Below are 10,046 nucleotides of genomic sequence, written 5' to 3'. Positions count from 1 at the left end.
GTGAAGAAAGGCAGCTTCTTCTTATTATTTTGGCCTGCTTGGCTGCAATTATTTACTAAAGACAACATACTTAAAGCCTTCAAGGCAACAGGCCTTCAGCCGCTTAATCGCGATAAAGTACTCAAGCGCTTCCCCAAAGGAGCTGCCACTCCGTCCACCCCTCCGCCGCCCAAGGCAGGTACAACAGCACGCAAAATAATAAGGAAGTTAGACTCTGTTGTGGGCAATAGGTACTCTAATAAAGCAAGAGCTCTCTGCCACGAGGTACACCACCTCACGATTAAGAATGAGCTGCTTAACAATAACGTACAAGGCCTTACAGAGTTGCTTTTAATTAAGAAGAAGCAGGATAAGAAAAGCAAAGCGCTCACTTTAGTTAAGCCATTATTAGACTACTGGGGTGGCGCGAAGTGGTGGTTGCCTCAATTGTTCAAGGAAGCCCGCCACAGAGAGCAGATTATAAAGGAGACCGCGCATGCAGAGAAGCTTGAAAAGGCTAATGTCAAAGAGCTTAAAGCTGCTAATAAGCTATACAACGACAAGATCAAAGAACAGAAGCGCGAGGCGGCTGCTGCGGCGAAGGAAGTGCGTGACCGCAAGTGCGCGGAGGAACGCGTAGCGATCGATGCTCGCAAAGCTCAAAGACTCAAGGATAAACAAGCTCGCGACGCTCAAAAAGCCAGCCAATTGCCTAACAAAGGCAAGCGCAAAGCTTCAAAAGCACCTCAGGCACCTGCAGCCAAAAAGCGTCGTTCTGCGCAGCCTCGAAGTGGTGCTGTTGCTGCAGCGGCTGCTCCGCCTCGCGGCACTCACACAACCCGCAGCGGCCGCACCGCAACATTATATAAATAGTGCTTTTGGCAAATGAATTGCATATATTAATTGACTATAATACTAACAAACCTCGTGATAATTACTATTGTGGCTGTTTCTACAGCCTCATTTTGCTATGGTGCGTGAGGTGGGTGCTGCGTGCGGAACGCGGAACCGTGCGGCACGAGCTCCGGCACGGTACTAAACTTAAAGGCAGCGCGCACTAACAACGCGAGTCTTTGTGTGAGCATTAGAGTGCTTTAGCCACTCTACGCCTAGCTTGTTATTTGTCCAGCCATTGTTGCTAACTAAAATTGCCTAGTTGCGTGGGATATCCTCCTTGTACCAGGCAGAGAGGTGGTACTTGCCAGCAAAGATAAGGAATGGTGGGACTGACCAGCCAGCTGCGTTGTGTCAGATTCTCGTACTGTGAGCCAGAGTATGTGCTTGACGAGATCTTAGGTGGTATGATGATTTATTGATGATCGTCGCGATCGTGTCTCTGGTCCGCCTCGTGCTGACCGCTACAGGATGAGTATATGTTTGCAGAGGCAGAGTTTCGCCGTTGACACGCATATTCACCTTATCACCGGGTTGTGGGGATGGAGACCGAAGGACGCATCTCGTGAGAAGGCGCAGGCTCATCTGGACGCGATGATCCCGGTGGAGCTCAAGTTCGCGCTGCACTACCTTTTTATCGTTCATGGCAGGGAATGTCCGCAATGTTGTGGAAACGCAAATGCGAAGGCCTTGTGTGAGTTTAAACAAGAAGTCAAGAAAATTGAGGCCAGGGGAGTGTGAAGAGCAGAAGACTTCACGCAGAAATCTTGTATGGAACTGGTCTGCATGGCCGACTCGAGTGAGCGCGGAAACTAACATGAGTTCAATATTCATTCATGTGCTGTTCAGTCTCGTACACGGGATGTAAATAGAGACATTCTACTCTGACTACAATCAGATGCAGTCGTACCGTGTACGAGACGCAAGATGATGGGGACCTGGAATTACTAGATTCAGAAGATCGCAGTATGACGCTGATGCTCGATATTGATATGCAAATACTAGTATCCTGCTTTGCTCAAGCTCTCAAGCCCTCCATAAGCGCGCCTTCCTCCCTCTTCTCCACAGCCTGAAACGCGTGCCCATCACCACCCACATCCAGTCCCTTCTCAGCCCTCTCATACGCATCGTCGCTTCGATCAAGCAAGACAGCGAGATCATCGTCACTGAAGAGCTTCCCCTCACCCTCCCCGGCGATATCGAATTTCTCGCCGTCGCTCCTCCGGAGCAGCTTCTGCAGTTCTTCTACTTCCTGTTCTTTCTCGACGCCCCTGCCTGCGTTGTTTCGCACGCCCCCTTTGCGGATGACGAGTTTCTCGAGCCGGCGCTTGGCTTCCGCTGACTCGAGAAGCTTCTGCTCGACGGTGTTGCGCGTAGCGAAGCGGTAGACGATGACGTTGCGCGTCTGCCCGATGCGATGCGCACGATCCATGGCCTGCAAATCCTGCTGGGGGTTCCAGTCGCTGTCGAACAGAATCACTGTATCGGCGGCGGCGAGGTTGATACCCTGGCCACCTGCGCGCGTTGAGAGGATGAATATGTTCGTCCCGTTCTTACTGTTTGACTTGTTGAAGGCGAGGATCTGCGCTTGTCGGTCTGTTTGTGCCACGCTGCCATCAATGCGCGAGTGTGCCCATGAGCGGAGGGTGAGATACTGCCCGATGAGATCGAGGGTTGTGGTGAATTGAGAGAAAATAAGGACTTTGTGGCCGCCGTCGATTAGCGGAGGGAGGAGGGAGTCGAGGAGTAGCATTTTGCCGGAGGTGGAGACGAGGGTCTCATCGGGATCTGTGTCTGACGCAAAGGTCTCGCCGTCCTCGACTTCGGCTTTGAGGAAGGGGTTGAAGAAGTTGTAGGGTGAGTTGCAACATAGGCGCAGTTGCATGATGGGATTACCGAGTTTCTTTTGGAGGAGTTGACGTTTTGCGATTTCGAAGGTTGCGGCGCGGATGCGCTCGTCTTCGCCTTCGGGATCGAGCTCTTCCTCCTTCTCTGGTGTGGCTTCGTCTTTGGCGATGTTTGCGAAGTACTCGTCATCGCTAAGCTCTTCATAGTTCCTCTTAGCTCTGCCGCGACCGCGCGTGGAAGTCACCGACGCAGGTTTCCCTGCACAGGACGACTTCGCGCTCTTGTTGGGCGTGTTGGCACCGCTGATAGCCTTGCGCTTGAGACTGTTATTGCTTCGAATGCTGAGGGATGTGCCCGCTCTGCTTGTAAGGCCGACACTGAGTCTCTCAACAGCCATTTCCTCAAGATATGACCGGCTCGTACCGTCTAGAATCGCTTGGTACAATTCGCGCTGCATCAGTGTTAAGGGCGCATAGAGAACATACTCGCGCTTCTTCGGCATCAGAGACTCTACGTCGGTCTTGACACGTCGTAGTAGGAAAGGCTTGAGCACGGCATGCAGTGACTTGACCAGATACTGCTGTCTCTCCTCGGATAAGAGCTGCTCGAAACTCGACTTGTCCTTCAAGCCCGAGAAGTCGAACCAGCTCTCGAACGTTGACAGCTTGTCGAACACTGTTGGCAGGAGGAAATGGAGCAGAGACCACAGCTCGACCAGGTTGTTCTGTAGTGGAGTACCGGTGATTAGAAGACGGTTTGCTGACTGGAATTGCTGAAGTTCGCGAATGAGGCGGCAGTCTAGGTTTTTGATACGGTGACCTTCGTCAATGATGATGAATTGCCAACCAAAATGTGTCAAAAATTTCCTGTCGTTCATGCAGATCTCGTAGCTAGTGACAACGACTGGGAAGTCTTTCGTGCCAGGATTCTTGAGATGCGTCTTACGCAGCCTCTCACGCTCTTTCTTGTCGCCATGGTACAGCAGCACGGGTATGCTCGGCGTCCACTTTTTAAACTCGGCGACCCAGTTGCTCGTTGTGCTGAGCGGCGCAGCTATCAGGAAGGGTCCGAACGAGTTGTTCTCCCATAAATGCGCAAGCATGGAGATAGTCTGGATTGTCTTGCCCAAGCCCATCTCATCGGCCAGGATACCATTGATGCCATTCTGATACAGCGACAACATCCACTCCAGCCCCTCTAGCTGGTATGATCGCATTGTACCGCCTGTGACGAGCTTCGGTTGGCGCGCAGACTTGAGATCTTGCATGCCGATGTTGCCAGTCTTGACATTGTCCTTGTTCTTATCGTCTTCTACCGCGTCGTCTTCAACCTTGTTCTTGAGGTCTTCCTTTTTGAAGTAGTCTGTGATATTCGAGTTCTCCTTCTTCGGGCGTCCCCGCCCACGCGTCTTCGTCGCGGTGTCTGCCTTCGAATCGGGTATCGATGCGCCACTCGCGCCCGATCTTCGTGTTGCGCGTCGTTGTGACTCTGCAGCCGCTGTCTCGGCATCCTTTTCACGTTTCGAGGCCTGGCCGTCCGTCTTCTCGTCTTGGACCTTTTCTTCGTCTTCCTGGCGCTGCATCTGCTGCAGCATCACCGTCGCGTAGAGCTGCAAATATCCAAGTCAGCAATTAAGCGCCCGCTGAAGTTTTTATGCTGCCCACCTTGCTCTTGTTCATCAGAAACTCCAACTGCTGAAACTTCTTGTCCAATATGTCTTTGCCGCTCTTGATGTCCTCCTGCCTCTCTTTCTCCAAATCCGCGTCGCGTTTCGCGTCCTGCTTCTCGCGTTGTGCTCGCATACGCGCCTCTTCGTCCTGCATGTCCTTAGATACATTGTCGTCGTCCATTTTAGCTGGCGGCGGCGAGGAATCTGGTGTGGGATCCGACTTTGCGCTTGTGAACGAAGAAGCACTCATCTTGCAGGTGTCGAACCCTCAAATATTAGGCAAAAAGGAGAAGATATAAACAAGAGCGACAGAAGGGTATGTTATCCCCAGTAGGGTTGCAATTGGCAATCGTCTCCAGGCGCGCGGAAGAACGCGCTAGACGCATGTCAAGGACGTCATTTCGCGACGCGCGATCACGCCCGAAAACCATCAAACCAAGCAGCCACCGGACTTGATCACTAACAACATCAACATTGTACCGCATTGAGATGGACCTTGCATCTGCGGGCTAGTGCCTTGCGACTCTGCTTCGATCGCTGTTAATACGATACCTTCGTATCTCTGACTGGACAACAGCGTTGAGGGATTAATTGCACACCCCTAGCAACCTGCGGCGCTGCATCGGAATTCGAGAGTGTCCAGGAAACACACTGAAAAGGAGATATACTGGAAACCTGCATACCAAGCTAAAGCAATGCAGGAGACGGCAGGAAGATCTTCAGTTCTGTTCTTGCTATCCAGGGCGTTTGTCAGCACCAAACATAACCGGATCGGAGACCCAGGGATCATGGTACCATGGGCGACGTTCACGCCACTTTGCTTGTTCGTGAAAGGCAAGATAGGCATGTCTTAATAGGCCATGAGAGAGAGAGGCCGAAGATTGATATCGAGCCTATGGCTTCCCGAACAATACCACCCAAAGTGCTCGGTACGTTCTACGGATTGCGTCGAATCACTGCTCAACATCTCATTCCGCCTGTACCACGGTACTGCAACTTCGGATCACCGCGCGATTATGCAAGCAAGCAATTCAGCAGACAGCTCTGCAATTTCAACTGCCGACGTTCGAAACGCGGCTGTACTTCGCACCTGCCGTAATACCGAAATACACCCGCGACTAAAACCGTGATAAAAGCGGACTGAACTGTCAGCTCTCTGCATTGATATAAAGAGTCTCAGTCTCGCATACAGAAACAGTGTACGCCCACTTAGGCCCACGACATCCGTAATACAAACAAGAGCAACACCATCGCAATGCACTTCACACTCTACCTCACCGCGCTCGCGGCGCCACTTGCTACCCTCGCTGCGCCAGCAGACATTAGTAAAGCCTTGGTCGAGCGACAGACAGCCCTGGTGAAGCCTCCACCATGTATCCGCGACCTCTCCACCACAGCATTGCAGACCGAGGAGCGCTCCTGCGCATTCGCGCGCGCCTTCATCTACACCCAGAACATCACCGAAGCATTCACATACATCGTCTCGGACTACATTGTACGCCCTGGATTCCATTAAAACCTCCCAATTTCTTTCACCTACTGACAACGCCTACAGAACCACAACCCCCTCGCCAAAAACGGATCAGATTCGGCCTGGGGTATCTTATCGCCCATTTGGGCAAGTCAGAACATCACGCCTCTGAGAACGACTTTCCAGGGTACTCAGAGTTGGTTGGAGTATGACAATGCGGCTTTTGGGAAGGTTGTAGATCGGTTTCGGTGGGAGGGTGGGTGTATTGCTGAGCATGTGAGTCTAACTGGACAACCGAATTGAACGAAAAGATGCTAATGGTAGATGCAGTGGGATCAAGGAGAGGTATTTCCGAGTACAAAGTTTTAACTGTAGCGATCTTGGAGGAGTACGATAAGATAAAAGCTGGAAGTGAGCTGCATTGAACTCTTTTGCATCTAGACACTGCAATTTATAGGCGGGGACGGAGAGACATTTGAGGAATGCTGATGTGCGTATACATTTAAGAAAAATGGTGAATTTAAGGTTTCAAAATCACGTTACACTGCATTTGACCGGCCGAAGCTCTCAGCTGTCTGCTACGCCAGAAACTTCGGAGTTACTCAGTACTGTGCCTTGGCAGCGCTTGAGAAGTAGACGGTGGCCCTGGGGACTTCAGCCAGTATTGCTGCCCTGTTCTTCGTCATTGATTCCGGAGGAGGTCCGCTCGCGCTTCCATCTAGACACGATATAACAGTGTTTAGTGTTATTCATGCTTTTACAACACTATTTCTCCACATACGACCGTAGGACGTTGAAAACAAGTTCTTCTGCCCCACCCGCCGTCTGCACAAGAGGTAGACCTATCTGCTTGCTCTCTCATGCGCGCTAAACACCAAACTGTGGACGAGATTCGGGTAAATGTTTTTCACAGCGCCCGATCGCCAACAACGTACTGCCCTTATCTAAGCTGCCTGCCATGGCGTCCCGCTTGCACGCAGGCCGCAGCCTTCTCGAGACCTATCTTTCCTGCCTTTTCCCCCTTCTCCTCCGCTACCGCTACAGCTACAGCGTGCAGTACAAAACTCTCAGTACATCAGCTTCCGCTTAACGCACGTGATTGAAAAAGATGGGGAAAGGGGCTAGCATTGTCAACCTTGAAGACTTTAAGAAGCGCGCTCGTCAGGAAATTGCGCCGTAACCTCTAAGCTCTGAGAATATCAAGAGAGCCTTAATTAAGTCCAACTACGATGCCTAGCGTAGATTACAGTGTCCGTGCACTCAATGCACGCTGTCAGTCAATGCACGCAATCGCGATTCCGTCCCAACTTTGCACCCCCCACAACTCAACGCCACGATGACTATAGAAGAAACCCTTGCACAGCTAGATGCTCTTGACTTTAGCGAGGAAGTCTGCTACGGAACAATAACTAAAAAGCATAACGTACTCCACAAGCGAGTGGCTCACACAAGCGAGTGGCTCACTTTTGCCAAGACCACACCAAACTTCACTCTACCTACAATGCCTCAACGTAACAACACAATCAAACCCTCAAAGGAAGCAGGAATACAGCTTGCTCTTCAGGCTATCTATCAAGACGCGACACTCTCTCAGCGACGCGCTGCAGCCATCTACAACGTGTCTCAAAGGACACTTAGTCACCGACTTGCTGGAACCTCTCCACGACGCGATTGCAAGCCTAACATGATTAAGATGACTAGCACTGAAGAGGAGGTAATTGTCCAGCACGTGTTGAGGCTGGATGAGCGAGGATTCTCACCCCAACTCACTGATGTGGAGGGTATGGCCAATTCTCTGCTTGCTGAGCGCCACCAGACCCCTGTTGGCAAGAACTGGGCTGCCAACTTTGTTAAACGTCGGCCAGAGCTTAAAGTCAAGTTCAATCGCAAGTACGACTACAAGAGAGCGCTGTGTGAGGATCCTAAGGTCATTGGTGACTGGTTCTAGCTTGTGGAGAATACTAAAGCCAAGTATGGTATCCTAGATGAAGACACCCACAACTTTGATGAATCTGGCTTTATGATGGGCGTTATATCTACTGGTGCTGTTGTCACAGGCTCTGAGCGTCGAGGGAGACCAAAGACAGTGCAGCAGGGCGACCGAGAGTGGACTAGCATTATCCAAGGCATCTGCGCAAAGGGCTGGTCTATCCCACCCTTCATTATCCTCTCTAGCAAGCACCACCTCTTAGCCTGGTACAAGGAGCCTAGTATACCTGACAACTAGGTTATCAGTGTCTCTAACAACGGCTGGACTAACAATGAGCTTGGAGTTAAGTGGTTAAAGCACTTTGATGAGCACACAAAGGCGCGCACTGTTGGCAGCTACTAACTGCTTGTTCTGGACAGCCACGAGAGCCACAACTCAGTCGAATTCCACCAGTACTGTGAGGAGCACAAGATTATCACTCTGTGTATGCCCCCACACTCATCCCATCTGCTACAGCCGCTTGACGTGGGTTGTTTCTCCCCATTAAAGAAGGCCTATGGCCGCCAAGCCGAGCAGCTGATGCGGAGCAAGATCACTCGCATCACCAAACTTGAGTTCTTGCCGTGCTTCAAAGCTGCTTTTGATGCTTCAATTACCAAGAGCAACATCTAGGGAGGATTCAGAGGCGCTGGCCTAGTCCCGTTTAACCTAGAGGCTGTGATATTGAAGCTTAAAGTACAGCTACGCACGCCAACGCCACCTATCGTAGACAACAGCACGTGGGAGTCTAAGACACCAAGCAACACCCTGGAATTTGGGTCTTAATTGAAGCTGATTTGAGAGAGGATCTAGAGACACGCTGATAGCTCACCAACATCAATGGTTGACGCCCTTAATCAGCTCACTAAAGGCGCAGAGCTAATGGCGCATTCACTGGTTTTGGTGCGCAACCAGGTTGCTAACCTTCAGGTAGCTAATGAGGCTGCCACACGCCGTAAATCACACAAAAGAAAGCAATTATAGCAAGATGGGGTATTAACCTTTGCTAAGGGAGTGCGGCTAACTACTCTAAAGGAGTTTGAGGCCTGTAGTGATGGGAAGAAGGTAAAGAAGAGAGGAGGCGCTAATAGCAGCACTTAGTTATTAAGACACTGTAGCATGTGTGGCAAGGCAGGGCACAACAGGACAACGTGTAAGAAAGATGCGCAAAGTACTGTAGATTAGTGCAATATACTGTGTAGTACATGATATTGTTGTTGTGTGCTGTAATGTTGTAAAGTAGTTGTAGTGTTGGTGTAGTCTTGGCAAAAGTGAGCCACTCGCTTGTGTGAGCCACTCGCTTGTGGAGTACGTTAGTGTTAATTGCTCAACGTTGCCGCGCAAGCACTTTGACTTAGATCCGATATTGCTGTTCAAGGAAACGAATAAGGATATTAAGGAAGTAGATAACGTACCTCACGGGCGAGCCGATCATACGTGCGAGCCGATCACTCCGCCAAGACCACACTAATATTCTACCTTACAACCTAATGCCTTAACAACAACACAAATCTAAGCCCCTAAAAGAAGCCGCAATACAGCTTGCCCTCTAGGTAGACTGGCGGATAGGTAAGGTAGGGTTAGGTAGGGTATAATCATGTGATTTGTAGGTATAGGTAGGGTAGGGTACCTAAGCATACCCTACCTATCTAGTTTAGGTAGGGTAACACGTAATAGAGGTAAGGTAGGGTAAAGGTAATATATAACTTAGGTGTAAAGAAAGTAGGGGAAGGACTAGACTACTTTCTTCCTAGTCTAGAAGGACCTAGACAAATCTAGACTAGCTTTGTCTAAATAGGAAGCGTATAGCCTAATAGAGGTAAGGTAGGGTTTTGTAATATAATAGACAAGTTATTATATTAGATACTAGGTAGAGATTCCTAGGCTAGGTACAGAGCGAACAGAGGGGGGAGAGCTAGAGGTATTTATGCTTCCTCTCCTCTGTCTATATTTCTAAGCAGAACGTTCTAGACTCCTCTAGGTGGGTCTACTTTATCTATGCTTAGTATTACTGCATATACAAGCAAGATTACGTAGGTGCATGCGTAATCGTATACGTCAGCATCTCATAGGGTAGGCTACTCTATTTGTAAGCAGAGGGTCTAGAACATTTCTAGTTACTAAAAATAGAGAACAGTATATCTTAAGAACAAGAGGAGATACAGGCTTCGTAAGCACACCATTCTAATCCTCTCTTCTTGGAGATTACAATAGCA

At 50.1% G+C, this 10,046-nt stretch overlaps 4 protein-coding genes across 4 annotated transcripts in view; 3 read left to right on the top strand and 1 right to left on the bottom strand.

Annotated features, from left to right (window-relative positions):
• Positions 1-1,014, top strand: part of M421DRAFT_424288 (uncharacterized protein) — a gene marked incomplete at its 5' end in the record, with an annotated part of 1,763 nt that extends 749 nt beyond the window's left edge. Inside the window, one exon of the mRNA XM_033593707.1 lies at positions 11-1,014. Within this exon, the coding sequence (XP_033445119.1) occupies positions 11-852 (842 nt within the window). The remainder of the gene's footprint in view (positions 1-10) is intronic.
• A 180-nt stretch (positions 1,015-1,194) lies between these two features.
• Positions 1,195-1,680, top strand: M421DRAFT_424287 (uncharacterized protein). Its single transcript, XM_033593706.1, has 2 exons — positions 1,195-1,252; positions 1,344-1,680. Exon 2 carries the CDS (start codon positions 1,345-1,347, stop codon positions 1,612-1,614), a length of 270 nt encoding a protein of 89 aa, XP_033445118.1. The 5' UTR covers positions 1,195-1,252; position 1,344; the 3' UTR covers positions 1,615-1,680.
• Positions 1,681-1,792: 112 nt separating this feature from the next.
• On the bottom strand, positions 1,793-4,731 carry M421DRAFT_424286 (ISWI chromatin-remodeling complex ATPase ISW2). Its single transcript, XM_033593705.1, has 2 exons — positions 4,386-4,731; positions 1,793-4,330 (listed from the first exon to the last, which is right to left on the bottom strand). The coding sequence occupies exons 1-2, from the start codon at positions 4,638-4,640 to the stop codon at positions 1,892-1,894; spliced, it is 2,694 nt and encodes an 897-aa protein (XP_033445117.1). The 5' UTR covers positions 4,641-4,731; the 3' UTR covers positions 1,793-1,891.
• Positions 4,732-5,441: 710 nt separating this feature from the next.
• M421DRAFT_268213 (uncharacterized protein) lies at positions 5,442-6,502 on the top strand. Its single transcript, XM_033588761.1, has 3 exons — positions 5,442-5,885; positions 5,946-6,137; positions 6,192-6,502. Exons 1-3 carry the CDS (start codon positions 5,646-5,648, stop codon positions 6,228-6,230), a joined length of 471 nt encoding a protein of 156 aa, XP_033445116.1. The 5' UTR covers positions 5,442-5,645; the 3' UTR covers positions 6,231-6,502.
• Positions 6,503-10,046: the final 3,544 nt, after the last annotated feature.

This window comes from Didymella exigua (assembly GCF_010094145.1).
Source record: "Didymella exigua CBS 183.55 unplaced genomic scaffold M421scaffold_34, whole genome shotgun sequence".
In the NCBI taxonomy this organism is placed as follows: domain Eukaryota; kingdom Fungi; phylum Ascomycota; class Dothideomycetes; order Pleosporales; family Didymellaceae; genus Didymella; species Didymella exigua.
Note: the sequence above shows the minus strand (reverse complement) of the source record. Positions and strands in the feature narration are given on the sequence as shown.

What these genes read in the sequence shown, in the direction of transcription:
- M421DRAFT_424287 (XM_033593706.1), top strand. Translation starts at nt 1,345, where the DNA reads ATGAGTATATGTTTGCAGAGGCAGAGTTTCGCCGTTGACACGCATATT.
- M421DRAFT_424286 (XM_033593705.1), bottom strand. Translation starts at nt 4,640, where the DNA reads ATGAGTGCTTCTTCGTTCACAAGCGCAAAGTCGGATCCCACACCAGAT. An exon ending in TTCTGATGAACAAGAGCAAG is followed by an intron (nt 4,331 to 4,385) that starts GTGGGCAGCATA and finishes GGATATTTGCAG; the next exon opens with CTCTACGCGACGGTGATGCT.
- M421DRAFT_268213 (XM_033588761.1), top strand. Translation starts at nt 5,646, where the DNA reads ATGCACTTCACACTCTACCTCACCGCGCTCGCGGCGCCACTTGCTACC. An exon ending in ACATCGTCTCGGACTACATT is followed by an intron (nt 5,886 to 5,945) that starts GTACGCCCTGGA and finishes CAACGCCTACAG; the next exon opens with AACCACAACCCCCTCGCCAA. An exon ending in GTGGGTGTATTGCTGAGCAT is followed by an intron (nt 6,138 to 6,191) that starts GTGAGTCTAACT and finishes TGGTAGATGCAG; the next exon opens with TGGGATCAAGGAGAGGTATT.